At 64.0% G+C, this 27,664-nt stretch overlaps 3 protein-coding genes across 8 annotated transcripts in view; 2 read left to right on the top strand and 1 right to left on the bottom strand.

Moving 5' to 3' along the window:
• Positions 1-2,636, top strand: part of BRF1 (BRF1 general transcription factor IIIB subunit) — a 40,922-nt gene extending 38,286 nt beyond the window's left edge. For all 3 annotated transcript variants that reach the window (XM_037048278.1, XM_037048303.1, XM_037048294.1), the window contains 3 exons: positions 463-514; positions 974-1,145; positions 1,580-2,636. In XM_037048278.1, coding sequence (XP_036904173.1) covers positions 463-514; positions 974-1,145; positions 1,580-1,617 — 262 coding nt within the window. In that variant the 3' untranslated portion in view covers positions 1,618-2,636. The remainder of the gene's footprint in view (positions 1-462; positions 515-973; positions 1,146-1,579) is intronic.
• Positions 2,637-12,389: 9,753 nt separating this feature from the next.
• Positions 12,390-16,334, bottom strand: LOC118989662 (uncharacterized). Its single transcript, XM_037049953.1, has 4 exons — positions 16,317-16,334; positions 15,177-15,284; positions 13,800-13,931; positions 12,390-13,640 (listed from the first exon to the last, which is right to left on the bottom strand). Exons 1-4 carry the CDS (start codon positions 16,332-16,334, stop codon positions 13,230-13,232), a joined length of 669 nt encoding a protein of 222 aa, XP_036905848.1. The 3' UTR covers positions 12,390-13,229.
• Positions 16,335-16,942: 608 nt separating this feature from the next.
• NUDT14 (nudix hydrolase 14) lies at positions 16,943-23,890 on the top strand. Of its 4 annotated transcripts, none has more exons than XM_037048367.1 (5): positions 16,943-17,129; positions 19,891-19,934; positions 20,459-20,523; positions 20,713-20,950; positions 23,575-23,890. In XM_037048367.1, the coding sequence occupies exons 1-5, from the start codon at positions 17,049-17,051 to the stop codon at positions 23,813-23,815; spliced, it is 669 nt and encodes a 222-aa protein (XP_036904262.1). In that variant the 5' UTR covers positions 16,943-17,048; the 3' UTR covers positions 23,816-23,890. The 4 variants fall into 4 exon arrangements, with proteins under 4 accessions (XP_036904262.1, XP_036904240.1, XP_036904251.1 ...); XM_037048345.1 differs by having other exon boundaries at positions 16,964-17,129; positions 20,492-20,523; XM_037048356.1 differs by lacking the exons at positions 16,943-17,129; positions 19,891-19,934 and adding an exon at positions 19,938-20,013.
• The last annotated feature ends 3,774 nt before the right edge of the window (positions 23,891-27,664 follow it).

The raw sequence follows: 27,664 nt of genomic DNA, 5'->3' as shown, positions 1-27,664 counted from the left end.
CCAGCAGGTGCAGCGGGTCCTCTGAGCCACCCCCGCCCCCCAGTGGAGTGTGTGGCTCCAGCTTCCCCAGCTGGGCCTGCAGGGAAGCAGCTACAGTGCACACACTGCCCTGTCCCCAGCCCTGGGGCGTGGGGTTCCTGGGCATGCAGGGGAGCCTGCCTCCTCTCAGGTGAGGGTCCCAACTGTCCCCTTGGGATGGGTCGGCAGCACTGAGGAGTTCCAGGTATTTCCCCCTCGGTCCCTTGCAGATGACAGTGGGGAAAGATGCTCTGGCTGAGTGTCTAGAGGAGGGAGAGCAGGCCCAGTGCAAGGGGTGCTGTTAGCACAAGTCAGGGTACCCCTGCTGTGGGCCAGGGGGTGGGTAGAGAGGTGACCAGCGTTGTTTGCCCGGGAGGAGAAGGGCAGACAGGGCCCCACAGTGCTGCTCCTCCCCTCACCCCTTCTTCCTGTGATTCCCTGCAGGTTGAGGCCATTGGTGTCTGCACAGCCAGCTAAGAAGGCGGCCCTGGGAGAGGTGCTTGTGTGGACATGGGGGCAGAGCCTTGCACTGGGAGCGCAGGTCCTGGGGAAGGTGGGAGAGCCAGCCACCCACTCTGCATGGGCAGGGGGCATCCTGAGCCCAGGGTGCCCGGGAGAGATGTCCTGGGAGTGGGCCTGGGGCCTGCGGAGCACAGCCCTGCCCTGACCACCTATGGGCAGTCCCTCCTGGGCCATCACCCAGGTCACACAGAGAGCCCCTGGGGAGTGAGGCCACAGCCCCGGTCCAGCCTGCCTGTGCCGGCCTTCCCTGCCTGGGTGGCAGCCTTGTCAGGGGCCCAGGCCCTCCCGGGACAGGGCTCAGGGCTTTCCCTCCTTGTGGTCAGGGCTGTGGTCTGGCTCAGGAAGCCAAGTAGAGAGGCAGCGAGGGCTTGGCAGGGAGCAGGTTAGGGAGCCTGCTCGGTACCCTGCCCCAGAGCCCGCCCCTCTGTCACAGACCCTGCTCCCAAGCACCCCCACCCCAGGAGCCGAACCCGGGAGGCCCTCGGCAGTGGTGGTGGAGAGTGGGCCTGTGTCGTACCACCCCGATGAGGACGCGGAGGAGGAGGACCCAGACGAGGAGGACGGGGAGCCCTGCGTCAGCGCCCTGCAGATGCTGGGCAGCAGCGGTGAGGGCCCAGGGCTATGGGGCTGGCACGGGCAGGGGTGTCCAGGGGGAGGGCACTGGCCATCTGTTGGACAGCCCTCTGCTGAGGCCTGTGGGCTGTACACTCGGCCCGTTTTACCCTAGAAGGAAAACTGAATGAAGACACCTGAGTTTTGAGGCCCTCAGTGTGCCAGGCAGCGCTGGCCAGGCCCTCTCCGCTGGGGAGACTGTGGGTGCTGGGCAGGTGGGGTTGGTCCAGCCCACACAAGCAGAGTGTTTGCCCACAGGCAGGCCGCTGGCCCCCAGCACCTGCAGGGATCAGGGGGCAGTCCTCTACTGGGGGGCTGTGTGGCCACAGCCCAGCGGCTGGTACCAGAGCATCTAGGGGCAAGGGAGGGGAGCCCGGGCGCTCTGACAGCAGGACCCTCCTCAACGGCCACGGTTGTCCGTTTGCAGATTACGGCTGTGATGGTGACGATGATGATGGCTACTAAGGCATGACCTGGCAGTGGGCAGTGTCCTGGTGTTGGACCCCGCTGGTGTCTGAGAAGTCAGGCCGGGCCTTGGGCCCCCAGGGGTGAGCGTGAAGACCCCTGTGACGAGAGGTGCTGCCCGGCCTGCTCTGCGGCCTCCGCCTCACGGCCTCGCATGGGGTCCAGGGCACAGCGCTCTTCTGAATGGTATGAGGCGTGTTTCTGTCCAGAACAGGGGACTGGGCTGCTGCCCACATGTGACTGATCAGACATAGGTCTCATCGCCCAAGAGCCCTCTACAGGCGTGACTGTGGGGTCTCCTGTAAGGAAACTGAGGCATAGGGAGGCCAGCTCCTGTCTCAGTGAGTAGAGCCTAGGGGGCTCCAGGACCCTGCTCTCTGCCCTCCATCGGGCTGGGTGCCCTGCATCTGCCACCTGCTGTCACTGAGAAGCACTGTGTCCACTTGTCCCTTTGTTGGTCCGGGGCTGGTCCTGGACCTCCAGCTGCGGTGCTCAGCCAGACCCTGGCCTCCCTCCCACCACTTCTGTGCTGGGACCAGGCAGAGGGAGCTGTACCCCACCCGTGAGCCCTGAGGGCCTGAGCCAGGAGAGCAGTGGCCACCTCTGTCTGCACTGGTATCTGGCCCAGCACCCCAGAGGGGAGACAGGCAGGGCCCTGAGCTGGGCCATCCTGCTCCAGAGGGTTCCTGTGGCCCCGTACTGCCCAGGGGCCAGGCCTCAGCCTGGGGAGGCCCAGAGGGCACTGCTCTGGACATGTCTTTAAGGGCCAGGCCTCGGCCCTTTCCTGCTGCCTCAGGAGAGGGTGGCCTCAGGGGCAGGCCACCCTACACTGCCTCTCTGGGCTGGCACTTAGTCCCTGGGGTGGGCTGGGCCTCCTCCCAGAGACTTGGAGTCTGAGGTCAGGACGTGGAGGCCATGTGTCTGCGGCCCTCTGGGGCCAGCCGGCACCCTGGGCCACCTGGGAGGTGGATGGGGGCTGGGTTCCAAGCACAGGAAGATGTTACTTGAGCTGAAATCCACTGAGGCTGTGGTCTCTGATTCTGTATGTGGCTTGTGGCCTGCCCCAGAGGGACACAGCCCCAGGGAGGCTGGAGGGGCAGGCAGGGCCAGAAGATTACTTGGGGTGGGCAACATGGCTGGGTGTGTGTGGCTGAGGCAGGAGTCCAGCCCCTCAGAGGAGGGGCTGGTGGGGAAGAGCTGTGCCCTGGGAGGGGGGCGAGGAGCACCTGGCACAGGGTCCTTGAGCAGTGGGGCCAACGCCACACGGACGTGCAGGTGGCAAGTGATGGGGGAGACCAGCAACTAGATAGTGCCCGTGTGCAGGTCGCTGCTGCCACACCTGTTGGCCCGAGGGGAACTTGTGCCCTCCACCCACACTGGTATTACCCTCCCCAACACTCATATCCGGATGCCCAAAGGCCAGGTACCTCCAGCTGCTGGCCCAGAAGTGGCCCAGGGCTGACACTTTGGGGCTGCGGCTGCTTCTCCAAGCCTCTCCCCCAAGGTCTGGCACAGGACTGCCCCCCATCTCCAGTCCTGGGGCCTCCCTGTCATGCGCTGAGCAGAGCCTCTGCTCTGACATCTCAGAGGTCAAGGTCAGCACAGGTGCTGGGGGAAATTCACGGGCTCCTCTGTGGCTCAGCTGAAGCCAAAGAGGCAAAGTGGCTTGAGTGACAGCCCAAGGTCACCCAGCTGGGCCCACATACCTGACAGTCTCTACCGCCTGCAGAACCCATGGTGGGTTCTGGATGATCCAGGCCTGCAAACAAACCACAGGGCCAGTGGCCACCCCACACTCCCAGGAGCACCCAAGGGCCTCCAAGAGCAAAACCCCTCTGACACCTGTGCCCCTTGAAGCTCTGCACACCTGCCATTACAGGTTCCAGGCCACACCAACTCTCTGTCCAGGCTGCCCAGGACCTGTGCCCCCTGTGCCCCCTGGAGGCTGCGGCACTGGCACAGCAGCCTCCCTCTCCTCTAGGTGCCCCTCAGCCCTGCCCCCATTTGCTCCCTGGTGCTATTGGGTGGGTGAGGGCCAGGTCAGGCCAGGTCCGACCTGGGGCTGCTTTATGGGGAAGGGCCTGGTTCAGGACAGGCTGCCTAGGCCCAGCAGGGGAGTGGAGCAGGGCAGCCATCCTACGGGCTGCTGCAGCACAGAGGGGCCCTGGGGTCACAGCAGGACAAACTCAGGGACTCATACTGTCGTTGTGGGCCTGCAGTGGGGATGGGCTACCCAGGGATCAGCTCCTGAAGGTTCCTTGTGGCAACTGGACCACACTGCCTGCGTTGTGGGAGAGCTGATGGACAGCTCCACTCTGTCCCACCTGTGGTCACTTGGCTGCCCCTGGGGGCCACCTCCGTCTAGTGTTGACTCCTCTGCCCAGACTGGTTCTCACCAGTCTTCCTGTCTCTAAGCCCCAACTGGGGTCCCCTGCCCCCAAGAACACTCCTTTCTATGAACAATAAAAAGCACAAACCATAGAACCATGGACACATGTGAAGCCTTGGGCTGGGCACTCGGTTTTTATCAAGGCCCCAAGCATATAGTCCTGTCTGTGGGGCTACACTTCCTTGCCATGGCTGCTGTGCCACAGGACCACACCCCACGTGGGCTCCCCAGTTTGCTGTCCTTGTCCTCAGCACTCTTACCTCCTGCCCTTCCTAGGGTCTGGACCCCCTTGCCTGGCAAGATAGCGGAGCCCTAGTGTGAGAGACACTGCCAGCCCCACGGCAGGACTGGCCCAGGTCCCAGGCAGCAGGGGCCAGGTGTGCCTGTTAGAGGCTCCGCCCCTCCAAGACCCTCTCCTCAATCTTGCACATGCACCTTGATCCCTTGGGGATACACCAGTGGTCCAGCTGGTTCCCATGGGGTGGGCACCTGAGCCCAGCTTCTGTGCTGTGGGGGGTGAGGACATGCCTGCATGTGGCCAGCAGTATCTGGTCAGGGCCTGTCTGGTGCCTACGTGCCTGGAGGGCTGGCCAGTCCCTGGGGAGGCCTGGGTCCCTGCCAGGCTGGCAGGGGGCGGGGACTGAGGCCTCAGGTTCTGACTGCCCACCCAGGTCCTTCAAAGGGCAGAGTGCAGACTCTTTATGGCTTTCCTGCTGGGAGAGGGACCTGGCTCAGGAAGCCATTGTCCCCACACAATGGGCCCTTAGGGACCTGTGAGGGCTGGGGCCCCAGACTGGTGGGATCTGACTCTGAACCTGACCTCTGCCCTGACCTTGTCAGTGACCCTGACACTATCTGCAACATCTTCATGGCCACCCCAGCCAGTGGATAGTACTCCAGGGTGACAGCAGGATGCTGGTGAGGGAATGGGACAGGGGTGTCCTGAAGTTGGGCAGGCGCAGTGACTGCAGCCTGGCTGAGGTCCAAGTGGGAGGCTGCCCGGCTTTGCCAGGGTCAGTGTTAGACCATGTGGGGACTTTCTGGGCAGGGCTGGTTCCCACAGAGCTGCAGACCACCATCACTGGTCCTGGTTCTCTGAACGTTGGGGAGGGCATGGCGGTCCCACGGTCTGGGACATGGGGCCCTCTGGACTGCCCATGCACATGGGGGCACAGCCATGCCAAGCACTCCTTCCCAGCCCTGCAGGCTCCTCAAGTGTGGGAGACACCGGGCACAGCCAGCAGGTGGCGCTGCAGGATGCCCAGGTGGACCATGGGGTGCCAGCCTCCTGCAGCGGGAGAGAGAATGTGTGGCGGGGGTCAGTGCAGTGAGGTGTCCCCTCCAGAGAGGGGCAGTTTGGGAAGGAGCCCTCAGGCACTGATTCCTTTGCCGTTTACACTGGCCCCAGGGCAGATGCCTGGTGCAGGGTTGGGGGGAGCAGGGATCTGCATGTTCAGACTGATGGGAACCTTTGGGGCCCCAGTCCCCTCTCCAACTTCAGTTCTGTCCTTCCCCAGGATGTCTCAGGTGCACTGGGCCATGGGTGGGTGTGGGGTGAGGCAGCAGCCTGGGTTCCCACTAAGGGTCCCGTAAAGCTCGGAGACTAGTTCACGGGAATAGGGACATTCCTCTGGTGGCCCCAGGGCAGGGGAGGGGTAGGCTAGAGGAGAAGGGGTCCACCCTGGGTCGCAAAGGAGCTGGTAAGGATGTATTGGGGTACAGAAGAGGCCAGTGGGCTGCTGACCTGGGGCCTGGTAACAGGGCATTGGAGGCAGGAGGTGAGGGCCTCAGTGTGGAGGGGCAGGGTCCCCAGAGGTTGGGGTATCATTTTCGCGTGGGGGTACAGCTGAGCCCATGGATGGGGAGCAAGCACACAGCAGAGGTGGAAGCATGTGCTCAGCTCTGGTGGGCCCTGTCCCTGGCCTCATGCTGCTTACTGCAAGCCCTTGGGTTGGGGAGCCTCAGCCCTGCTGCCCGGGGGTGGGAAAGATGCTGGCAGATGTGGAATGGAGGGAGGGCAGGGCTGGGGACCCCACCAGGGTTCTTGGGACACAAAGCAGCCAGCCAGGTGGGGGCTGGTGGGCAGGTGGTGGTCAGGGCAGCCCCACAGCAGGCTCTCAGTGAGTGCTGTGGACCTGGAGTTGCAGTCAGAAGCTGCTGGCCTCCCACTCCCTGCAGCCTGAAAGCAGGGCTTGGTGCTGGGCAGGGGCCTGGTGGGACGGTGTCTGCTTGTGCAGGCCCTAGTGTCTATGGCCATGCCTAGCTGTGCCCAAGGAGGGGGACACTGTGAGACATCGAAGTGGGCTGTGGAATCCCAGGTGGCCACTGGCAGGAAGGGCAGCTGAAGTGTTGAGGCAGAGTGGAGGGGCAAGGGACAGACAGGCCAGGGTGGGCATGTGCCCATCTGAGGTTTAGGCTATGCCACCTGCCCGGGCCTCAGAAGGGTCACGGTTCCCCAGGTGGTGGGATGCTCACAGCTCATTGTGGGAGAGGCAGGCAACCCTCTGGGGCTACTTGGCTCCTTGGAGGCGTTTCCCTAGGCCTCTGAGCAGCGGTTTGGACAGCCCTGCTGAGGCACCCCAACTGACACAGGCCTCAGGTGCCCCAGCGCTCAACCATGGCCTAGGCCACTGCCTACTGGTCCACCAGAGCCCCGCTGCCAGTGACGCTGTGCTCACTGCTGCCCATGTGGCTCCTGTGTCACCAGCACCCTCCACACAACCCTGTCACTCCACCCCCCCCCCTGGGATGTGGGCACAGTCACCTCCTATGCCCTCTCCCTACCAAGACTGGCCTCCAGTGGCCATTTCTCCACAGCCACTGCCACCCTCAGAGCAGAATGGGCAGGACAGGTCTGAGAGTAATGGGTATCAGCTCGAGGTCCCCATTCTGGTGGGAGCCGGGGCCTGGGCACACTGCCCAGCCTTGGCTATCCACCTGTGCTCCTGGGTTCTGTCCTTCAGACACTGGCTTCTCCCTGACTCTAGCCATGGTCGGGGTCCTCCTGCTGGGTTTGCCCTCTGCCCTCTTCCCTTGAGGAATGCAACACAGGTGTCACCTCCTCCAAGAAGCCTTCCATGCCCACTGACTCCACAGCTGGGTCCAAGCTCTCTCCTGGGTCCTGCAGCCTAGGAGTGTCTCTGTCCTGACCTTGCCCATCTGCATCATCTCTGTCCTGGGTGGGGAAGGGCTTCCACCAAGGCAGGGGCTTGTCGAGGGCAGGGCCTACTGGTTAGTGGATGCAGGGCCAGAAATGCTGGCAGAACTCTCAGCTGGACAGATGAGAACAGGAGACTGCTGTGGGCCTGAGCTCCTGGGTCCTCCTCAGACCCTCGCCCTGCCCAGGAAGAGAGCCTGCCTCGGTTCCCCTAGACCTGCAGGTCTGGTCCCTCTCAGTGCCCCTGCCCCTGTGGTTTTCTAACCCAGGGGTGGCAGGATGCTGGGCTCCTTCCAGAAGATGCTGGGGCCCCACCCCCAACATGCCCACACATGCCACTGCTCTGGTTAGGATGGGTATTTGCCTCACAAAACCTCCAGGTCAGGGGTGCCGTTGAGGGTGCTCCTGGGCTCTGAGCCAGCGTAGAGACCCCTGCCCTCGGCTATACGGCTCAAGTGTAGGCACCTTCCCTCTGCTCCCTTGCCGCTGGCTCTTGGGCCCAGGTGCACCGTTGTGCTGGGGGCTCAGAAGTTGTGGCCCCCAAGGCAGAGTCCCGAGGAAATAGGGCCCTCAGTAGCCTCCTGGAAGGCTTACCGGGACCCTGCCCCCACCCCGACCCTTTCCCGCCCCCGTTAGGCGTGAGGACCAGCCTGCCCGCCGCTGCCCCCGGCTCCGTCCCGGGCACAACGAGCCTCCTGCGATCCTCGCAGGAAGCCCTGCGCAGGGACCAGCAGGGCAGCCCTCCGGGGCCGCCGTTTTCCTCGAACGAGGTGGAGGAGGTGCAGCGAGGTGCCGGCGTGTCCCAGATGCAGGACTTCCGACGACCTTTGGGGGAGACGGCGGACCACACGCCCTCTCCAACGCGCGCCTCGTCCGCCGCGCAAGGGCCAGGCGGACAGCCCAGCAAGACCCCGGCGCCGCGTGCGCGCCCCGCAGGCCTGAGGGCGGGGCCCGGTTGCTGAGCGAGGCGGGGCCGCTCCCAGGGAGCTGCTGGACGGGCCCCCACTAGTCTCCAGACTCGCGCTCCGGCCGCGGGTCCCGGGCCTGGGGTGCCCACGGAGGCCGAGCTTCGCGGAGCTGGGTCTTATCAGCGCGGGCAGCTGGCGGCCTATCCGTGCGCGAGCGCCCCGGCCCAATTCAATGGCCATTGTCCGCCGGCCTCTTTGTTCAGGAGGCGGCCACTTCCTGCGGGGCCGGGCTGGGACAGGCGGGCGGAAACGCTCCGAGCCGCGGCCTGAACGCCCAGGCCGCCCGGGCCTGGGGTCAGAGGCGATGACCACCACCCCACCCTGCCCCCGCGGGGCGTCCTGGACTTGGAGCCGGGCAGGGAGCGAAGCTGGGTCAGCCCAGCCCTCTCCTCTCTGGTCGGGGGTCAGTGTGCCGGCTGCAGAGTGGGCAGACGAGCATGTCCGCTCCTGTGGCGTCCTTAGCAGAGACTCTGTAGGGGGTGCCTTCTACCCCTGTCAGGGGCTGACTGGCTCCGAGAGGGCGACAACAGCATCACGCAGCACTCAAGCCCCAGGGGATGGAAACCCAGCTCCCAGGTTTCCCTACCGCAAAAGGAGGCGCCCGCTCAGGACTCCAGGCTGGGATGCTGGTCTGCAGCATGGGAGGGGGTGATGGCGCAGGGCTCCCCAACCTGGGCCCCGGTCTCCTGTCCCACCTTCTCTGGGCTGGGCCCTACCTTGCAGTTTCCTTCACAGACAGGCTGTCTCTTTGAGCCCTCAGCAAGCCTCCCTCTCCCTCGTCCCTGTGCTCCTGGGTCAGCTCCAGGCAGATGGGTGGGCCTCAGGCAGGTGCTCGCCCACAGGTGGAGTGAGTAGGTGATGGGAGTCAGCCTGCCCCTCGGCTCACCAAGCCTCACCAGGCTGGCTGAGGCGAGACAGCTCTCTGCACCCCAGCATGGTGGGGACGTTGGCCTGACCCCTGCGGGTCCCTCTCCCTAGTGCCTGAGAACCCCCAGCAGTTCTGGCCAGCAAAGTCCTCCCCTGACTCACTCGACCCAACTCCATCCACCACAGGTGGCTCAGGTCAGCCAGTGTTTATAAAGGGCCTGAGCACCCCCGGGGGCAGGGGAGCCAGGCCATCCTGCTGCCTTGGCCTGAGGATCTGGAGGTCAGAAGGCCCAGGAGAGGTGTTTGCAGTGCGAACTTGAGTCCATCTGGGCGCCAGATGGGGACTGGGAGTAGTAGAGGGAAAACGCATGTGAAGAATCGAGGGGGAGCCCCAGGCCCTCGCAGGGTATATGCGCTGGGAAACGGGACAGGCAGTGGGGGGTGACGAGAAGGGGGCCTCCGAGCTCCATGGCTCTGTCCTGGGCTGGGAGCAGCTGGGGCACTGAGGCCTCGGCCCCAATGCCACATGGGGGTCCGGAGGGCAGTGCCGTCAGGTGGGCTCTGGCAGCAGGATGTGTGAGAAGAGCCTGACCGTGTGGCCACATGGACCAGCCTCACCCTAGTGTCAGAGATGCCCCAAGAGAAGGGTCGGGTGTGTGTCGGGTGTGTTCCCAGGCAGGGAGTGTGGTGCCACGGTCTCCATGCTGTGTGCCCTAAAGAGGATGGGCAGGGGATGAGACCCAGAGCCGCCAGGCAGGGGTGGCTTGGCTGCAGTGGGGTTCTGGTGAGGGGCAGAGATCTCAGGAGCAGGTGGGAGGGTGGTCAGCCGGGGCCTCGTCCAGGACATACCAAGGCTGAGTGGCTGGAGAAGGGGGCAGACTAACTGCAGGTATGAGGCAGGGAGGCTGGCTGACAGGCTGTGTGCTCCGCAGGGCTGAGGGCTTCTCAGAAGTGGGCTTGGGAGAGGTGAAGAGCCAGCAGCAGGCAGAGGCAGAGGGGGAAGGTCAGGACCCTCATCCAGGCTCCCTGAGGGAGGGTTCAGTGGCAGCCGGGGGCCCTGCGGCTGCCCCACCCTACCCTCACACCTCTTCCCAGACAGAAAAGCCCCCAAGGGTGTCCTCAGGACCCTCCTGCTACCACCAGGGCAAGCCTCTGGCCCCTGAGCGGGTCAGATGTCCCTAGGGCTCTGGGTCTGACTACCTGAGCCGTCCATGACCCCATGCTTCCCAGGACCTGCTGGTGGGCACCCGCACCTCCTGACTCGACCCCCCGCATGATGGCCCTCATAGGCAGCATTGCTCAGCCTCCCACACTTAGGGAAGCCTCCAGGCCATTCCCTGGGCCCCCACCGGTGCACCCACCTCCCCTTGAACCTGCTCCCTTTTTTTAATTTTATTTATTTATCTTTAGAGGAGAAGGAGAGGGAGAGAAACATCAATGTATGGTTGCCTTTTGTGTCCCCTGCTGGGAGTTGGCCTGCAGGGAACTGGCCTGCAACCCAGGCATGTGCCCTGACTGGGAATCGAACCCGCGCTCAATCCACTGAGCTACACCAGCCAGGGCCTGGACCTGCTCCCTTCTGCTGCTCCCTTCTGCCTGGCACCCATGGCCTCCCTCAGCACAGCCCCTGGGTGTTCAAGCCATGGCATGCCTTCCCTGACCTCTTGGGGGCAGAGACGCGCAGACCACTCTTATCCTAGACCCGCTGCCCTGGAGAAGCTCTCCTCAGGCCAGTCCTCTGCCCCTCCCATCCCCCAACCCGAGCTGGAGCCTGCGGCCCCTCTTCCAGGCCTGTGGCTGTTGCTGCCTGTTCAGCTCAGGCCCTCTGCAGGTGGTCAAGCTGCTGGGGCTGAGCTGCGGTGGGGGCGGGGGGCAGGCGCCGAGGGGGTGGCGGGCGGACCTGCGCCTGCCTGAGGGCCAGGGCCCCCGCCGGGCAGACTTGGCTGGAGGCTCCTCTTTGTGGGAGGTCTCCGTGTGAGCTGCTCCCCAGGCACAAACGCAGGAAGCCGCCATTCTATGAGACTCTATTTTCTCCCACCGAGGGGAAAGTCTGTCACACGGAGGTCATTGTTCCCCGGCTCCCGCTTTCCGGGCGGACTCGGTCTGCCATGGGGCTTGTGCGCCCCTGGGGCTCCCAGCTGAGCTGTTTCCCTTCGAGACCCAGGGGCGCCTAGAGGTCGGGAGTGTGGGGCCTTGGTCGAGCCACTGCCGCAAGGCTGGGGCAGCCACGCCCACAAGGCTGTGCGCGGCTCTGAGCTGGGGGCCGGGGCGGGGGTGGGGGGTGGTGGTGTCACAGCCGAGGCCCCGTGCACCACTCACAGCCTTGACTGACGTTGGACCTGAGGGTCCAGAGCCCACTCCTCCCTCCCCTCCCCTCCCCTCCCCAGGAGGGCTACCCCAGCCCACTCTACACCCCTCCCAGATCTGGTCAGGGTGCTCCTGCCAGTGGGCCTGGTGCTTCCCTGATGCCCGGTCTCAGCTGGCCTGGGGGGACCCTGCCATGCCGGGGGGACAGGGGTGGGCCGGGCCCTGTTGGCAGGGCAGCCCAAACTGGTACCGTTTTGTTGAAATGCACACTTAAAACAACAGAACATGCGCTGTTGAAAATAAAGAACTTTTCAAGGAGAGCTGGGGTAGTCACTTTAATAAACAAGAAAGTAGATTTTAAAATAATAGCATCAGCCCTGGCTGGTGTGGCTCTGGGGACTGAGTGCCCGCCTGTGAACCAAGGAGTCGCAGGTTCGATTCCCAGTCAGGGCACACGCCTGGGCTGCAGGCCAGGTCCCCAGTAGGGGGTGCATGAGATGCAACCACACATCGATGTTTCTCTCCCTCTCTTCCTCTCTCTCTAAAAACAAAATAAAATCTTTTTTTAAATAAAAAATAATAGTATCACAAAGGACAAAGAGGGACACTGATACTTTTGACATGAGCAGCAGATGAAAAATGTACAGATACAACTAAAACACGGCCTCGGAAGACACCGAGCAGCAGTGGACAGCAGGCCTAACCGCTGCAGGGCAGCACCCCAGCCCCTCTCAGCACCCACTGGAACCTTCTGAGCAGACACGGCTGTCTGGATGGAGCAACACTCAGAGATGCACATTCTTCTGTAGTCCACATGGGGCGCTCTCCAAACCAACATGTATTAGGTCCAAAAAGAAGTCTCACGCTGGCTTGAGGTGAAGCAGCCAGTGTGGCTGGTTAGCAGACATGGAAGCAACGCCTACACAGCACTGTGGGCAAAGAGATTTCTAGCCCCGCCAGCACTCACACAGGAAGGTGGAGTGAAGAGCGCTGGGCCAGGCAGGCATCACAATGTAGCTTCCATGCTCTGTCTCCAGAGCCTCCTGCGGGAGAAGCTCCACCGAAACAAGAGCGCAAAAGACGCCTGGCATGGGGACCCGCAGCGTCTAACACAGGAGCCAGGGGAAGGGAGGTGTATGCAGGATGCCTGTGCCTGTGGGTGTCAGCCACCCAGGGGAGACAGTGTGACACCAGAGATGGCACCTCTGGGGCAGCTGAGGATGTGGCTTCCCCCAGAAGCGTCTGCTGTGGCCGACCCCTGACCTGTGCCAGAGGACTAAGAGAGGGCCCCAGGGGCCAGAAGCAGAAATGCAGAGCCCTGCCAGACGTCCAGGCGGGTGGGGGTGCTTGGATGTCACCCCTACAGCGTCTGTGTCCCTGCCCACTGATGGCCCCAGAGTGGCCCCTAGAGACTCTTAGGGAGGCAGAGGGCAGACCGGACCTGGGCTCTCTCAGCCTTTTTTTCTGGGGCCTTTGGTGCAGCAGTTCCTCAAAGCACAAGGGAACAGAGGTCAGGGATGTACATGGGATGATCCAGGGGATTGTTCTCGGCATCTGGAGGAAATGACTTCAGTGGGGGGCAGCCCCCACCCCCACCCCCGAAGCTTCCAGGGTACCAGAGATGGGTGCCTGTGCGTCTGTCTGCCTGTTTTTCCTCAGACCGCACCTTGCAGGAACACACCTTGTGCCTTCTGCACGGAGGACACCCCGCAGGTCTGGTCGTCTGAGTCAGGGGGGCTCCTTCACCGGGGCCGCGGGGCCCGACGGGAGGTGGGTGGCATCACGCAGCAGCCAGACAGTGCAGGGCGCGGGGCCCCTGGGAGCCGGTCTCGGATCCAGTGGCATCAGGAGGGGGGGGGTGCTTTTCTGCAAACTGAGGGAAACCCTGGCCCAGAGGCCCCCACTTGTGGAAACCAGTGACTGTTCACATCCAGAGTCTAGGCCAGAGCATGCACCCTGGAGGTAACCGCTCCAACCTGGGCTGGGCCTGGGAGGAGGAGGTGAGGTAGGTACAGAGTGGATGTGGGACAGGTGTCCCAACCTCAGCCATGCAGGGTTCAGCCTCTCGGCACACACGTGTGCACATGCACACACACCCCCTTGTCCCTCTCTCCTGTATGAGCACCTCGGACCTCAGGCGCACCGGGACTGTGAGTGGGTGTCCTGCAGCGCGTTCAGAGGGTTCAGAACGTGTCCTCTGCAGGCTCAGAAGCACGTTCTTCCCACGTCCCCTTCTGCACGGACTGTTTCGAACCACTGCCTTTTCAGCTCCTTCCCTCTGTGGCGGCTCATTCCGCACCACCTGGTATTTGGTGGGACGCTGTTCTGGGGGGGCCTGAGGACATGTGGATGAGGTTAGCATGCGGAAGAGCTGCAGCCTTCTCCTTCAGTGGGGCCCAGACAGAGTGAAGGTGGAGGGAGGGGTCCACTCGGGCCTGATGGTCCAGCAGGATATGTGTTCCCTTGCCTCGGTTCTATGCGGCCCCCAGCTCACCGAACAGACGTGGGGCCTCCAGCCTTTGCAACCGTGTGAGTCGGAGCAGGAATCAGCACAGGGCACGGAGACAGAAGAGGAAGCCTGAAGGCTGACCCCTGGCCCTCTGCAGGTCTGGGGTCCTTGGGAGACCTGAGTTTGGAGCAGGAGGCAGGGCCAGCGGACACTGTGCAGCTCAGGCTGGATATAGAAAAGGCCCTGATGCTGATGCTGTCCTCCCTCTCAGGTCTATTGTGTCAGAAACTCCATGACTGGCATCCTCACCTGTCACCCCATCTGGGGGAGGGCTGAGCCCTGGAGGAAGCCAATGCCCACTCGTCCACTGCCCAGGCCACTGAGAACTGTCCAAGGGCAGCCTCCAGCCTGCGGCCACCAGGAAGCCCTGTTCACTTGGCTATCTGGGCTCCCAGCCCCTGCCCATGCAGAACCCTGTGTGGCCACTCTCCCTCCCCTCTCATCCTCACCCCTGACACAGAAAAGGGAGGTGGCAGCTAGCAGGAGCATCCTGGGTGTCTTGCCGGCTCCTGCCCCTGCAGTGGGGTGTCCTTCCAGTGTCCCTAGGGCCCTAACCCCCGCCAAGGCTCCTACTGGCAAGGACCGGACAGTTCTGACATGGGCTGGGGCAGCATCCACACCCTGACCCCAGAACCTCCAGCAAAGAGGTGATTAAGCAAAGAACCCTGAGCTGGGGATGGCGCAGGGGCCATGCCAGACTTCTCAGTAACCCAGCAGGGTCTCCAAAGCCCCTCAGAAACAGAGCCAGTGGCAGTTTCTCAGAGGCTCTGTGGTCCCCTCTGGGCCCTGGCCCTGGTTCTGAGCTGCCAGGACACATGAGATGCTGCGGGGAAACAGCCAGACTCGCACCCCAGTCCAGAAACTCGCTCCCGCTGGCATCCTGTCCCCAGGCTGCGGGGTGGCTGCAGTGGCCTGGACTGGCCCCAGGGCAAGTGGGGCGTGGCTGGATGGCCACAGTAAACCCTGAATGCTCGTGAACAGATTCACTTGCACCTTTTTTTTCCTTTAAAGTTGAACTGAAATTCACATAACATTAACCATTTCACTGTGCACAGTGGCATTTAGTGCATGCATGATGGTGTGTTCCAGAACATTCTCACACCCCAAAAGGAAACCCTGTCCTCCTCAGCAGCCCCTCTCTCACCCCCACCCAGATGCCAGCAACCGTTAATCCGCTTCCCATGCGTAGGACTTTATGTGCCCGGGTCGCTTCACACGGATGGATCCTAACACTTGTGACCCCTGGGGTCTGCTGCTTCCCCATAGCCTGTGTCCAGGCCCACGCCCACAAGGACAGGCATCAGTGCTGTCGCCTTGCAGGGTGACAGATACTCGGCCGTGCGGCTAGACTAGCTTGCTTACCGTCACGTGTTGAGGGCCATGAAGGTTCAAGCTGCTGTGGACGGGGCTGTTGGCACAAATGTCTGTCTGGAGGCCCCTCCTGCTCCTGGGGCGGCACCAGGAGCTGAGCTGTCAGTGGGGGAACGGAACACTGCAGGCACATGCACTGCCAGCCCCTCCACTTGCACTGTCACAAAACGTCACTTCCCTGAACTCGAGGAAAGCTGCGCTCGGTGCAGACAGACGCCTCCTGTCCTCACTGCTGCTGCACACGCTCTGTGGTCAGTTCCCACCTGCACACAACCGCAGGTGGGAGCACCCCGGGGCCCTGTGTGCTTGGAAGAGGCCCAGCTGGCCTGTTGGGCTGGGGGGACAGCTTCTGGGACCGACTGTCTGGCGGGTGGTCTCTCCAGCCTCCAGGGCACCAGGGCAAGGTTGGGAAGCACAATCCCCTCCAGAGTGGGCCGAATGCCAGCCAGTCTCTGATGATAATCCCTATGAACCAGGCCTCCCAGTGCCCCCAGGCCTGTGAAGTCCTCTCCCTTGGGATCTGGGGTGGCCCAGGACTTACTCTGTGACACCCACTACCCAGGGGAAATGAGAAGCCTGGCCACATGGCTGTGTGCTGGGGGAGTTGGCCACCACAGAATAGCTGCTGAGACCACCAGGCAGTGGGGAGGCTCAAGCCAGCCCCATTGGAGAGGCCACACGGTAACGCAGCCAGCCAGCCCCACCACCCCAGCCACAGAACTGAGGCACCAGGCCTGGGCAAAGAAGCAGGTGCGGGACAGGCCTCCCCCAAAGCCCACAGATCACAGCAGCCCAGTCCTGCCAAGGCCAACACCCTCGGATGGGAGAAGGGAGTAAGTGGTGCTCCAAGCTGTGGAATTCTGGGATGCTTTTTCACAGGGCAACAGGTGACACTGGAGTAAACTTCAAGGACACATGGCCAGCCCCACATGGGCTGTCCCTCCTGGGGCCATAGTTCAGAGAGCAGGTGACAGGCTCGTTCCCTGCCCCACCACCTGTACTTGCCCCTTGCAAGGCAGTGGCCACATTTGGAGTGGGTCCGTGGGATCCACACCCAGGAAGGATGGGGCCCTTCCACAGCCAGGGCCCCAACCATGAAGAGGGGCCTCTGGGGGAAGGAACTTCGCTGACTCTTGAGGGAGGAGGCATAGCCCCAGAAGCAGCGAGACTGCAGCTCCTCTGATGCGCGGCAGGCGGGCAGCCAGCCCAGGCCAGCGACCCCACCCCAGGGACCCAGAGGGGAGGACCTGGCTCTCCCTGCCTCACTCGTGCTCCTCTGGCCTTGTCCTCCTCCCAGAGCCTTCTCTCTATACAGCCGCCAGGCCCCCAAGGGATGTCCACATTCTGTGCTTCACCCAGTCCGCGCAGCGACCCGTGTGCAAAGCCCCGGTGACCTCCCTTCCCACAGTCGCGGGCTCGGTTGGGCAGCCGTGAACACCGTCTTCTCTCTTCAGGGCCCTGTCTCGTTCCCCGAGTAAGCCTCCGCCCCTGGGAGACCCCGCCAGGGAGCTACGGTCCACCCCGTGGCGGAAGCAACCACTTGGTTCATCCCCGGCAGAACCGCACCGCGAAGCCCTCCCTCTCAACCAATAGGTCCCCAATCCAACCACCGGCGATCGGTCCCCGGACCCGTCCCCTGCTGCCCCTCTAGGACCCACACTCCGCGAGTCCCGGCTCCAGAGGTCACACTTAGCTTCCTTCCACCGCGCGCACGCGCGAAACCGCCCGGAGGCTCTACCTGCGCGCGCCCCGCTCCGCCCCGCGCTCACTACGCATGCTCAAAACGGCGTCACGTGCCCGCTCGTTTCGGCCGGCACGGTCTCTGCTGCGTCCGCCGCGGCCAGAACTACGCCGCGCGCCGCTATGGAGCGCATCGAGGGGGCGGCCGTGGGGCGCTGCACCGCCTCGCCCTACCTGCAACCTTTCACGCTGCACTACCGCCAGGTGAGCCCGCCCCTCCGCGGCTTCCGCCCTCAGCCCCTGCGGCTCGGAGCCCCACCCACAGCGTGGAGCCCCGCCCTCAGCGCCGAGCCCCGCCCCCGGGCTCCTTGGGAAGGTTAGGGCTTGGGGACTGCGCGAGTTCCGGCACGATGGTCATCGGGCCCCGCAGGGACACCTCGGGACTCCTTGTCCCTCAAGGAGGCTTTGCTGGGCACCGGCCCTTTTTGCGGTGGTACTTACTGGCCTCCTCCAGAATCAGGGAGAGCTTCCTGGGGGCCATTCTAGGGACAGGAGCCTGGCAGAGGGGAGGCAGGAGCGGGAGCGGAGAGCACTGGAGAACCCCTCTGCGGGGGTCTCCACCTGTCGGTCCGGGGGCGCAGGGCGGGGCTGCCTCCCTCCGCACTGGGCACCTAGGAGGTTCACAAGAGATGTTTGTGGGTTGAACGTGTGGCTGTGGCCTCCCTCTCGCGTTGTCCAGCCGTTGACCTCCTGCACATCTCTCCACGCCTGCTCTGTCCTGTTCGGGTCCCCAGCCTCCACTTGCCAGCTCCCTCTGCTCCAGCGCCCTGCCTCCTGTTCCTCGGGCAGCACGGGCAGTTCGAGTTTGTGCCTCTGGGCCCGCAGCGTCCTGCCCTCCCATCTTCTCCTTGCCCCTTCCTCTAATCAACCCTGTGAAGCCCCCTAGGGTCCAGTCTGAGAGAGGCCTCTGCGCCCCCACTTTCCCCGTTGCTGGGGCCCTGTGGGCTCCAGGAAAGACCTATGTTGGCAGCACTGGCCTGAAAGGAGCAGGTCATCACCCTCCCCAATGACAGTTACCTGGGGCAGGGTGCCTGACTGGCTTCACGGCCCCCAAGGGGCAAGGGCTCCAGGTGGCAGCAGTTGGGCACAGGGTGGCCCTGGTCCGCACGTGTAGACCAGGGCCACCCTGTGCTGGGCCGTGGACACCCTCTCTCCCATGCCTTGTGAAGGGTGCCTGCGGGGATGTTTCCACTGATGGGTGCTGGTGACCAGAGCTGAGCCCTGATGCAGCAGGCTGTGGTGGGAGCAAAGTCGGGGGCCCAGGACTGGGCTGGGCAGTGCATGCGACCCAAGGCATCTATACCATTGGTCATTAGCTGCCCTGGCCAGGAAGGATCTGGTGGACAGGCAGATAGACTAGAGTCAGGGCACCCTTGGAGCTTTGAGGGGCAGGGGACTGTGTCCACTCTAGTCCTGTCCCTCTCTCCCATACCTCCCAGAAGATGAGCCAGGCCTGGGGCCCACCAACCAGCCAGGGTCCTGTGGGGGGGGCTCACTGGGCCTCAGCAAGCCTCTGAGACCATCCCTGCACCCTCCCTTGGCTGGACTGGAGGGTCTGACATTTTGATCCCAAGCTGAAGGGTTCCTGAGACCTGCACAGGTGACACGCACCCTGACGGAGGCAGTGGGCACTTGGAGACCATCCTGGGTGGGCGGTTGGCCCCTGGGCAGCCAAGTTGTAAGAAGGCCTGGGCTTGCTTCAGGGGGCAGTGCCTGAGAACGCATCCAGCACCGAGCCTGCCCACTGCAGGACATCAGCCCCCCCGCACCATGGGAATCCTGCTGCCAGCACCTTTCCAGGACATCTCTGCCTCCGGGCCAAGCTCAGGCCGGGCTTCCCAGCCCAGCTGAAGCCAGGATGTGGGCCTCTGCCCGTGAGGTTCTCCTGCCTGGAGTGCCCGTGCCTCCCTTCTGTGGGGCCGGTTGCAGTGTCACCTACGGGAATTCCCACAAAGGCTGTCCCTCAGCGTCCTTTCTCTTCTGTAGCCCTGGCCACCTTTCTGTGTCTCCAGTGCCCAGGTCCCTGGCATTTCCTGGCCTGGACAGACCCTCAGGATGGGCCCACAGTTCACCAGGGCCTCTGGCTGACCAGTGACCGAGGGGCTGGCAATGGGCAGCCAAGGGAGGGCCCCAAGGCCCTGGGGTCCAGCCCAGTTCACAGAGACCTTTAGGGAAATAGGTGGAGCTGGGTGGAATGGCCTGTGTCACCCATGGGTGTCCAGCCACAGGGTCCCGGGCACCTCCTACTTGCTGCCTGCTCTGCCCCATTAGTGTCCTGTCTGTCTGCCTCCAGTGGGCTTGGCCAGGATGTGCCCCACACCGCCTCCTGCACACACCGAGTGCTGCCCAGAGCCCATCAGGGCAGGGCACCCAGGGCCTGGGAGCAGGGTGGTGGGAGAAGGGATGGAGCTGTAGGACCACAGGGTGCTTGAGAGATGGTGCAGGAGGGGCTGTTCCACCATCCAGTCACCATCCTAGAACCCCCGCGTCCTGCTCGGGTGCCACCCCACTCCTGCTGCTCTTCGGGCTGGTGCCCTCTCAGGCTGCCGCTGGTGCTCTTGCCCTTCCACCTCCCTTTGTCTGGTGGCCCAGGGGTCTTCAGCAGTGGGAACCCTGTCTGCTCTGCTCCGCTTGGAGCTTCCCTCCCTGTCCCTGCCCACACTCGGTGATGGCGTACATCTCTCTGCAGTTCCTTGGGCCTCACCTGTGCTGGGTGTGCTCGCACTGTACCTGGGATGCCTTTCCTTCCTGTGCCGTTTCTCTGTCTCACCCCACGGAACATCAGACTGTCCTTGGCCTCTCTGTCCCGCCAGCAGGGGCGCACGGCTCCCATGGGCCCAGGCCGTGAGTGGGCCTCCCTGGTTGGAGCTGGCATGTGGGCCTCTGGGCCTCCCCGGCTGCCCAGAGCACCTCCACCCGAGCTGGCAGCCCTTCACCCACCCTGACCGCTGCCTGCCTCTTTCAGAATGGTGCCCAGAAGTCATGGGACTTCATGAAGACACATGACAGGTTAGCATCCAGTCTGGGCCCCTCCAGTGCCCATGGGGATCCTGGGAACGAGGGCCATGGAGCCCCACCCTGCCTTTGTGTATCTCCCACGAACATCTCCACTCTCTTTTCCCTTCACTGAGGGTCCTCCCAAGGCTGGGGGCTGAGCTGGGTCCTAGGTTGGACCTGAGAAAAGCTGTCTGGGTGCCCTGGCCCCTGAGCACTGGGGGGTAAGCTAGACAGTGGCATGGTTCCAGGAGTGTGGCCAGCAGGCAGCTGGCCAATGGGGACCACATGTCATGTCAGTCACCTGGCCCCCAGCCTCCCAACATGTCTTCTCCATCCTGCTGCCCCATCCTGCCAGCTGGGATCGAGCCTGACCGTGACCCTGGCAAGCTCTGGCCCTGCCTGGGCCTCACTCTCCCCATCTGAGCAAGGCTGCTTGGGCAGAGGAGGTGGGCTGGGCGGGCCAGGAGCAGGGACCAGGGACCAGGGGAGCTGAGGTGGGCACTGCTCCTGCGCTGAGCCCTGCCCATCCTGCCCAGTGTGACCATCCTTCTGTTCAACTCTTCTCGGAGGAGCCTGGTGCTGGTGAAGCAGTTCCGGCCAGGTGAGGCCATTGTAGTGGGTGAGGGCGGGGGGCGCTTGGCAGGTTGTTTCCAGGCCCCTATGGTCCTACGGTCAGAATGCAGATGCAGGAGGGGCTCCGGGGGAAACTGAGGCCTGGTGAGGGGTCTGGTGCACCCGGAGGTGGCTGCTATGTGGCTGTGACCATGGCCTGCCCTCCCCTCCCAACCAGCTGTGTATGCAGGCGAGGTGGAACGCCGCTTCCCAGGGTCCCTGGTGGCCATGGACCAGGACAGGCCCCGGGTGCTGCCAGCGGTGCTGCCGGGCTCAGCGGGGGTGACGTTCGAGCTGTGTGCTGGCCTGGTGGACGAGCCCGGGCTGTCACTGGAGGAGGTGGCCTGCAAGGAAGCCTGGGAAGAGTGTGGCTACCGCCTGGCCCCAGCCGACTTGCGCCGAGTGGCCACCTACAAGTGAGTGAGGCTGGGCCTGCAAGGCCAGGGAGGGGCGCCTCCCACCAGTGCTGCCCAGGGCGTGGGACTGGCTGCCTCCAGACGCACACGCCTGTCCCCAGGGAGTTTTTATAGGGGAGCCCCTTGTTTTTATTGGGGGCTTGGGGACAGTTGGATGGAACGCACCCAGATGGAGATCCAGGCCGGAGTCGGGGCTCTGGGAGCTGGTTCAGGGGCCCGCCTCGCCCTGAGGCCCCCGCCCCCTGGCCCCCATTCTCGTGGCAGCTGCCACTGACAGATGCCTTCACTTCCTGCAGGATTAAGCCCTGGACGAGGGGGGTGGGGGTGAGTCACAGATCTTCCCTGAAAGTGGCTCAGGAAGGAGCGAAAGGCTTCGTCCAGGCCTAGGGGGGCCCCAGCACTCCAGGAAGCAGGGACATGTGGCCTGGACCCTGGATTTCAGGGCCCAGCCCGCCAAGGCCCAGGTGTCCCGCACCGCACACTCCCCAGGGGGCCCACTTCTAGGTCCCTCTTTCCAGGACAGGATGTTAGAGTGGAGCCCACCCCCACCCTGGGGACACTGCGGTGGGTCCTGACCCCAGCAGGAGGGGGCCTCTCTGAGTCCTACGTGGGCCCTTCCCCAGGGGGCGGGGCCTGTATCCCTAGGAGGAGGCCTGGAGGCTCTGCCTCCTCTCAGCCCAGCGCGGGGGCCATGCAGTGTTGGGCCAGGGCCTCCCTGCTTCAGCAGCCCCCAAGGCCTTGTTGGGGTGTCCCCCAGCCTACAGTTGTGGGGGTCAGAGTTGATCTCCAGTCCCAGGAAGGGGGTGAGGCACAGGATCCTCCATGTTAAACGTGCCAAAGGGTTGGATGTTTTGGGGTGAGTGGCCTCAGCATTCTACAAGCGTTCTCCAGTGGCCAGTAAGTGGCTACTTGTCCCCTTAGCCTGCTGGGGATGGGGAGACTCCAAGGGACCCGCCGTGGGGTAGAGGTTGGGCTGGGGTAGGGGCAAGGAGAAGGCAGGTGGGAGGTTTCAGGAGGGGTCGCCCCCTAGGAGGTGAGCCTGGGGGGGTCCTGGCAGGGGCTCTGGGCAGGTGGGTCAGCAGGTAGGCTGCAGTGGCTCCCCAAGCAGGGCCTCTGGGCTACGACCCAATCTGAGGATGCTGGGGGACCAAGGAAGGTTGTGGACAGTGAGCACCTGTTCAGATGTGTGTTGGAGGGAGACACACATCCGTGGGGAGGCAGGGCTGGGGCACTGGTTGGGGCGGCTGTCCCTGTGGGGCTCACGAGAGCTGGACACACAGCAGGGCTCACACTGCCTGGGGTGGGGCCCGTGGCTTCCTCTCCATCGCTCCGGAGTGAGCCAGGCCGCCCACTCCCGGGCCCAGGGGACCCAGCCAGAGGGCTGAGATCAACCAGCGGCTGAAGCAGCCAAGTGAGGAGGCAGAGGCTGTGCCCAGCTGGCTGGGCGCGTTTGAAGGCTCTGCCCGCCTTATTCACCGGCCAGGGGAAACTGGGACTAGAAACACCTCAGATGGCTCCCATCAAAGGGCAGGCTGTGCCGCCGGCGGAAGCGGGCCACCAGGAAGGATCTGAGGGTGATAAGGGTGTGGAGGGCAAAGGAAGCAGCTGGGCGAGGTCAGTGTGCGAGGGCCCTCGTGGGACATGGCAGTGGCGGCCCCTCCGTTGCGCTCCCTGCCCTGTGCTTCGGGCCCGTCTCCAAGGGAAGCCGCAGCGAGCTGGGCTGACCCAGAGCTTCCCTCCTCCCCTGCACACCATACGTGGGCCTTCCTCTCCTGTTCTGGAAGCCAGACTGGCCTGGTGACCACCCTGTCCTCACAGCCAGCAGTCGGCATGCTGCCCATTGTTGCCCTCCGTCAGCCAGTCTGGGCCACTGCCCTCTGCTGGGGTGCTTGTCCCCTTCTGTGGCCACCACCCACTGGGAAGGGAACTCATGCCCCCCTATAGCCAGGGACCCATGGGCTTGGTCTGGGGGACCTTGCTGTCACCCCACCCCACCACCACCACGAGCCCCAGCCCTCTGCCTGGGCTCCCTTGGCACCTGCTGCCCCCGGCTTGGTGCCCTGCCGGTGACAGTGGGGGGGGTCTCCTAGGCCCAAGCCCTGCTTGCAGCCAGCCTGGATTCCTGGGTGTGGGTGGGAGTCCAGCACACACTTCAGCAGCCAGGTGTCGGGGGCAGGGGGATACACCCAAGTGGGGAAGGAGGGCACTGCATGAGCATGGGCAGGAGGGGCTGCGCTCCAGACGGCCCCCGAGGCTGACCAGCTTCAGCCGCTGCGGCCTCCAGGTGCCTTGGGCTGGCAGTCTGGGTCCGTCCTTCAGGGTCTCGGCTGCTGGGTCTACTGTTCACCCTGGGGCTCAGGTGCCCTTCCCAGGTCCCAGGGCTGTGGCTCTGGCTGTGACTGTGTTCTGGCTGGCTCTCAGCCGGGACCATGGTCAGCTCCTCAGGGCTCTGCAGTGCCTGCCGTGGGGCCCTTCACAGCGAGCAGCTTGCTGCATCTTCAAAGCTAACAGGTGCACGGGTGGGGGCCCCCGGAACCCCACCCAGAAGAGGGCTGGAAGGTGCAGAGTGGAGAGGGCCAGCGGGCCCCGCACAGCAGCTCACTGGACACTGTCTCGACCCATAGGTCTGGTGTGGGACTGACCGGCTCCAGCCAGACCATGTTCTATGCAGAGGTGACAGACACCCAGCGGGGTGGTCCTGGCGGGGGCCTGGCCGAGGAGGGTGAGCTCATCGAGGTTGTGCACCTTCCCCTGGCTGGCGCCCAGGCCTTCTCGGACAACCCAGATGTCCCCAAGACTCTCGGCGTCATCTTTGGTATCTCTTGGTTCTTCAGCTGTGTGGCCCCTGGACTGGATCCCCAGTGACATTCCAGAGGGCTAGACAGAGGCTGGTCCCAGCCACCCGCCCTTGCAGACTCAATAAAGGCTTGCACAGCTCCAGCCCATGTCCACTGGCTCCAAGGGGCGGGTGGGGCAGGCGGGGGTGGCGTGCTCTCCAGAGGGCCCCTCGGCTCCACGCAGCACCAGCTTCAGCTGTGGCTGTGCCTCGGCAGGACTGCAGGGAATGGGCCAAGCACTCGGAGGGCAGCTCAGTGGGCCAGGGTGCGGAGTGAACTGGGGCCGGGGAGGGGGGGTGGCAGCTGAGCTAACCTGTGTCAGGAGGAGGGGGACAGGACTGTGGACTGTGTCAGCAGGCTTCCTGCTCTGGAGAGAGTGAGGGGCCCTGCCTTAGTGGCAGGCATCACCAGAGCCCCTGTGTCCCACAGGCCACGGGAGCCTGTGACACAGTGAACTTCCACCTGCCTGCCTATGTGTGTGTGTGGCCCTGAAGCCCCTGCCCTGCACAGGCCTGATGGGGGGCTGGGGCTGCCCACCGCCCTCCAGACACCTCGAACCCTTGGGGTCACGGGGGCTGGCACCCACTCAGCCAGGTACATTCAGCCCATCCAAGGTGGGCCAGAGCGAGCAATGGAGAGTGTGTGCTGGTCCCCATGGTCATAGGTGTCAGCTGGGGGTGGGGGCTGTCCTGTCCTTCTGCAGAGCCCCCCCAAACCCTCTAGTCATCCCCTCGTGTGCTGCCCTGGGAGGCAGGTTGAGGCAGCCTGGGTCATGGACCCCGGCCCTGGGGGTGTGCAGGGTATCCAGGATGGTGGGGACTGGCTCACTGTCCAGGGCCTCAGTGTCCCTGGGGCTGGGCCCTGGGCTGTGGCTATGGAAGGCACAGGGTCAGGACACACTGCCTCGGGCACCTGCTGGGTGGGGGCACTTCATGAGGGCCAAGGACCGCCTGCCTGGATGTCCTCCCCCTGCCCTTCTCCAGGCTGACCCCAGGCCGGCAGGCAGATGCTTTTATGAGCACGTGTGGAGGGGCACTCAGGTCCCTCTCTTCCCCGGGCTTCCCCCCGGCCCAGGCAGTGCCAGTGGCTGAACCCAGCCCGAGGGACACAGCTCCTGAGCCTGGTGTTTGGGGCGGTCTTGAGGACGCTGTGCCCAGCTGACCCACCCAAGCAGCATCACCTGTATGCAAATGTCTGCTGTGTCCCAGGTGGGGCCTCCTAGGAGCCCAGCCAGGTGACTGCCATGCATCTGGGGAGGGGCCTTTGGGCACGTGTTGTGTACAAGGGGCTGGCCTGGTGGGGGGTGCGGGGGGAGCCCCGAGCCCCACTCCTCTGGGAACTGCCCCAGAGCCGGAGCTCCGCCCAGCCCAGGGCTGCCCCACCTACTGGCCTCCATTGCAGCCTGCACTCCTACACCCACCCCCAGTGCTCACTGGCCCTCTGGGCTGCTGGCCACACTGTCTTGGAGGTGTGTATGGCAGGACCCGTGGGCTCTCTGTGCTGTGGCCTGTGTGCTGGGCTCTGGCCTGGTGTGGCAGGCATTGGGGACAGGGTGCAGTGCAGCCCCCTGACTCTGCGGCCCCAGGGCAGGTCAACAGGCACTGCTGCCGAGCCTAATGGAACTGGCATCGATTTCCCAGCACTGCGGTGGGGGGCGGGGGCTGTAACCGGAAACTCCCCTCCCTGGCCGCTATATTTAGCACCGCAGAATGAGACGGAAGCACAGCTCTCTCCTAAGCCCAGCCACCTCTGACCAAAGCCCCAGCAGCCTGCACCCTAGCCTGGTCCCAAAGCCACCACCCCCCGCCAGGCTGCATGGCCCCAGCCCACCCTGCTGTGCACAGCAACAGCTGAGCACCCACCACAGAGCCTGCCCCAGGGCCCTGGGGCTCGGAGTCCAACTTGAGGGTTCCCAGGCAAGAGGCCCATGGAACTGGGGTCTGAGGGGAGCTGTGGTTCAGCACACCCCAGAACAACACTGGGGACCCTCCTGGAAGAGGCAGAGCAGCCTGGCCTGGCAATGGTGGAGGCAGGAGCTCTGATCCCACTGGATCTCCAGGCCTCTGGCCCAAGGCTGCAGAAATCCCTGCTGGGGGCACCCAGTGTGGGGGTCCCTGCATCCAGGGTCCACCCCTCCTCTGAAGAGGCCACCTTTCTGGCTTGAGCACCTCCTGAGCACCAGTAGGTCCTGGGATGTGGCTCCTAGGAGACGGCAGGGAAGGGGACAGTGAACAGGAGGGCCCTGTACCTGCAGGGTGACGCCTAGGCCAGGGAGCCTGCCCCACAGACAGCAGTCCTGGGTCTGCTGCCCCCTGTTCTGTCGTGACACAACCAGCTGCCCCTGCCATGGGGACCCTGGTTCCTCTCCCCAAGGATTTGCAGGGAGGCAGAGGGACCCGGCCACTGTCTCCTTGGTTTTGCAGGGCAGGCAAGGGCTCCGTGTACCCCAAGGGCTGGGCAGGCCCCAGGAGGCTGCGTCTCCTGACTGGGGCCTGATGCTCGAGATGCAGGGAGTGCCTGTCCTGCTGCCTCCCAGCCAGATGGCCCCCAGCAGAAAAGTGCAGCAGCTTCTGCACGCTCCCAGCCTAGGACAACCTTCCCTCCCGAGGTGGGTGAGGGAGAGGCACTTGGGGAGGGGACTGTTTTCTCTCTTACCCTGGANAGGGCAGGCAAGGGCTCCGTGTACCCCAAGGGCTGGGGCCTGATGCTCGAGATGCAGGGAGTGCCTGTCCTGCTGCCTCCCAGCCAGATGGCCCCCAGCAGAAAAGTGCAGCAGCTTCTGCACGCTCCCAGCCTAGGACAACCTTCCCTCCCGAGGTGGGTGAGGGAGAGGCACTTGGGGAGGGGACTGTTTTCTCTCTTACCCTGGAATTCCCATCCTCAGCCCATCCGCCTGCAGGCCCTACCCAGCCACTGGCCCTCACTGGCACTTCCCTGCCGGCCTTGCCCTGCTGCCCCTCCCCCACAGCCAGGGATCTCTGTGAAGATGTAAGCTGAAAGTGGAGCCCACCCTGGCTCCCTTGCCTTCTGGGACTTCCCGTTGGTCTCAGCAGGAAGACCAGTGGGGGTGGGGGGATAGCCAGCTTAGCCTGGTGCTCCCCGAAGATCCACCTCTGCCCCTTACCTCCCCAGCAGCAGCCCTGTCTCTCACAGGCCCTCCCTGGGGTCCAGCTCCCTCAGCCTCAGGGCCTTTGCACTTGCCAGTCCAGCTGCTCACCTGGCTGACTCTTGTCTGCCCTCTGTCTTAGAAGGCCCCTCCCTGGGTTACTGGCCTTTCTCACCCTTGCAGTGTGTCACTCTACAGGATTCGTCCAAGTTCTCTATCTGCCCTTGACTGGGAGCCCCTGAGGGTAGGCAGGGACTGTTTGCCTTGGTCCCTGCTTGGCAGACAGGGGCAGAAGTGCCCAGGGTCTCTGTGGATAGTGGGGCAGTGGACATGGGCAGGGGGAACAGGCAGGCATGGAGCTCAAGACCCTTGGAACTGGGGGCCTCCTCTTCCACTCGGCCTAGAGTACCTGGGGACTTGCTCCCGGCCAGAGCAAAGGGTAGGGCCTCCAGGGTGAGCCCCCAACCCCTGTAGGAAGAAGGGGCTGCTCTGAACACAGTCCACAGGCCGTCCTTTGGTGGAATCTCTGTGAGCCCTGCCCCCACCCAGCCTGCAGAGGTAGGGATGAGCACCTGGAATGGGCAGAGCCAGGCCCACCCCTCCAGGGGACCCCAGTTGCTCCTGAGGCCTGGGTCCCAGAGGGTTGCTCAGCGTTCGTGGGGCAGTGGAACTGGGGGTGGCATCGTTCACTCCCAGGGCACCAGGGCCTTAGGGGGGCACCTCAAGAATGTCCTCTAGACACAGAGCAGAGCCTGTGCTCCTTCCTGAGTT

The sequence above is a fragment of the Sturnira hondurensis genome, unplaced genomic scaffold, assembly GCF_014824575.4.
Source record: "Sturnira hondurensis isolate 20B ecotype Veracruz unplaced genomic scaffold, ASM1482457v3 Scaffold0000780, whole genome shotgun sequence".
In the NCBI taxonomy this organism is placed as follows: domain Eukaryota; kingdom Metazoa; phylum Chordata; class Mammalia; order Chiroptera; family Phyllostomidae; genus Sturnira; species Sturnira hondurensis.
Note: the sequence above shows the minus strand (reverse complement) of the source record. Positions and strands in the feature narration are given on the sequence as shown.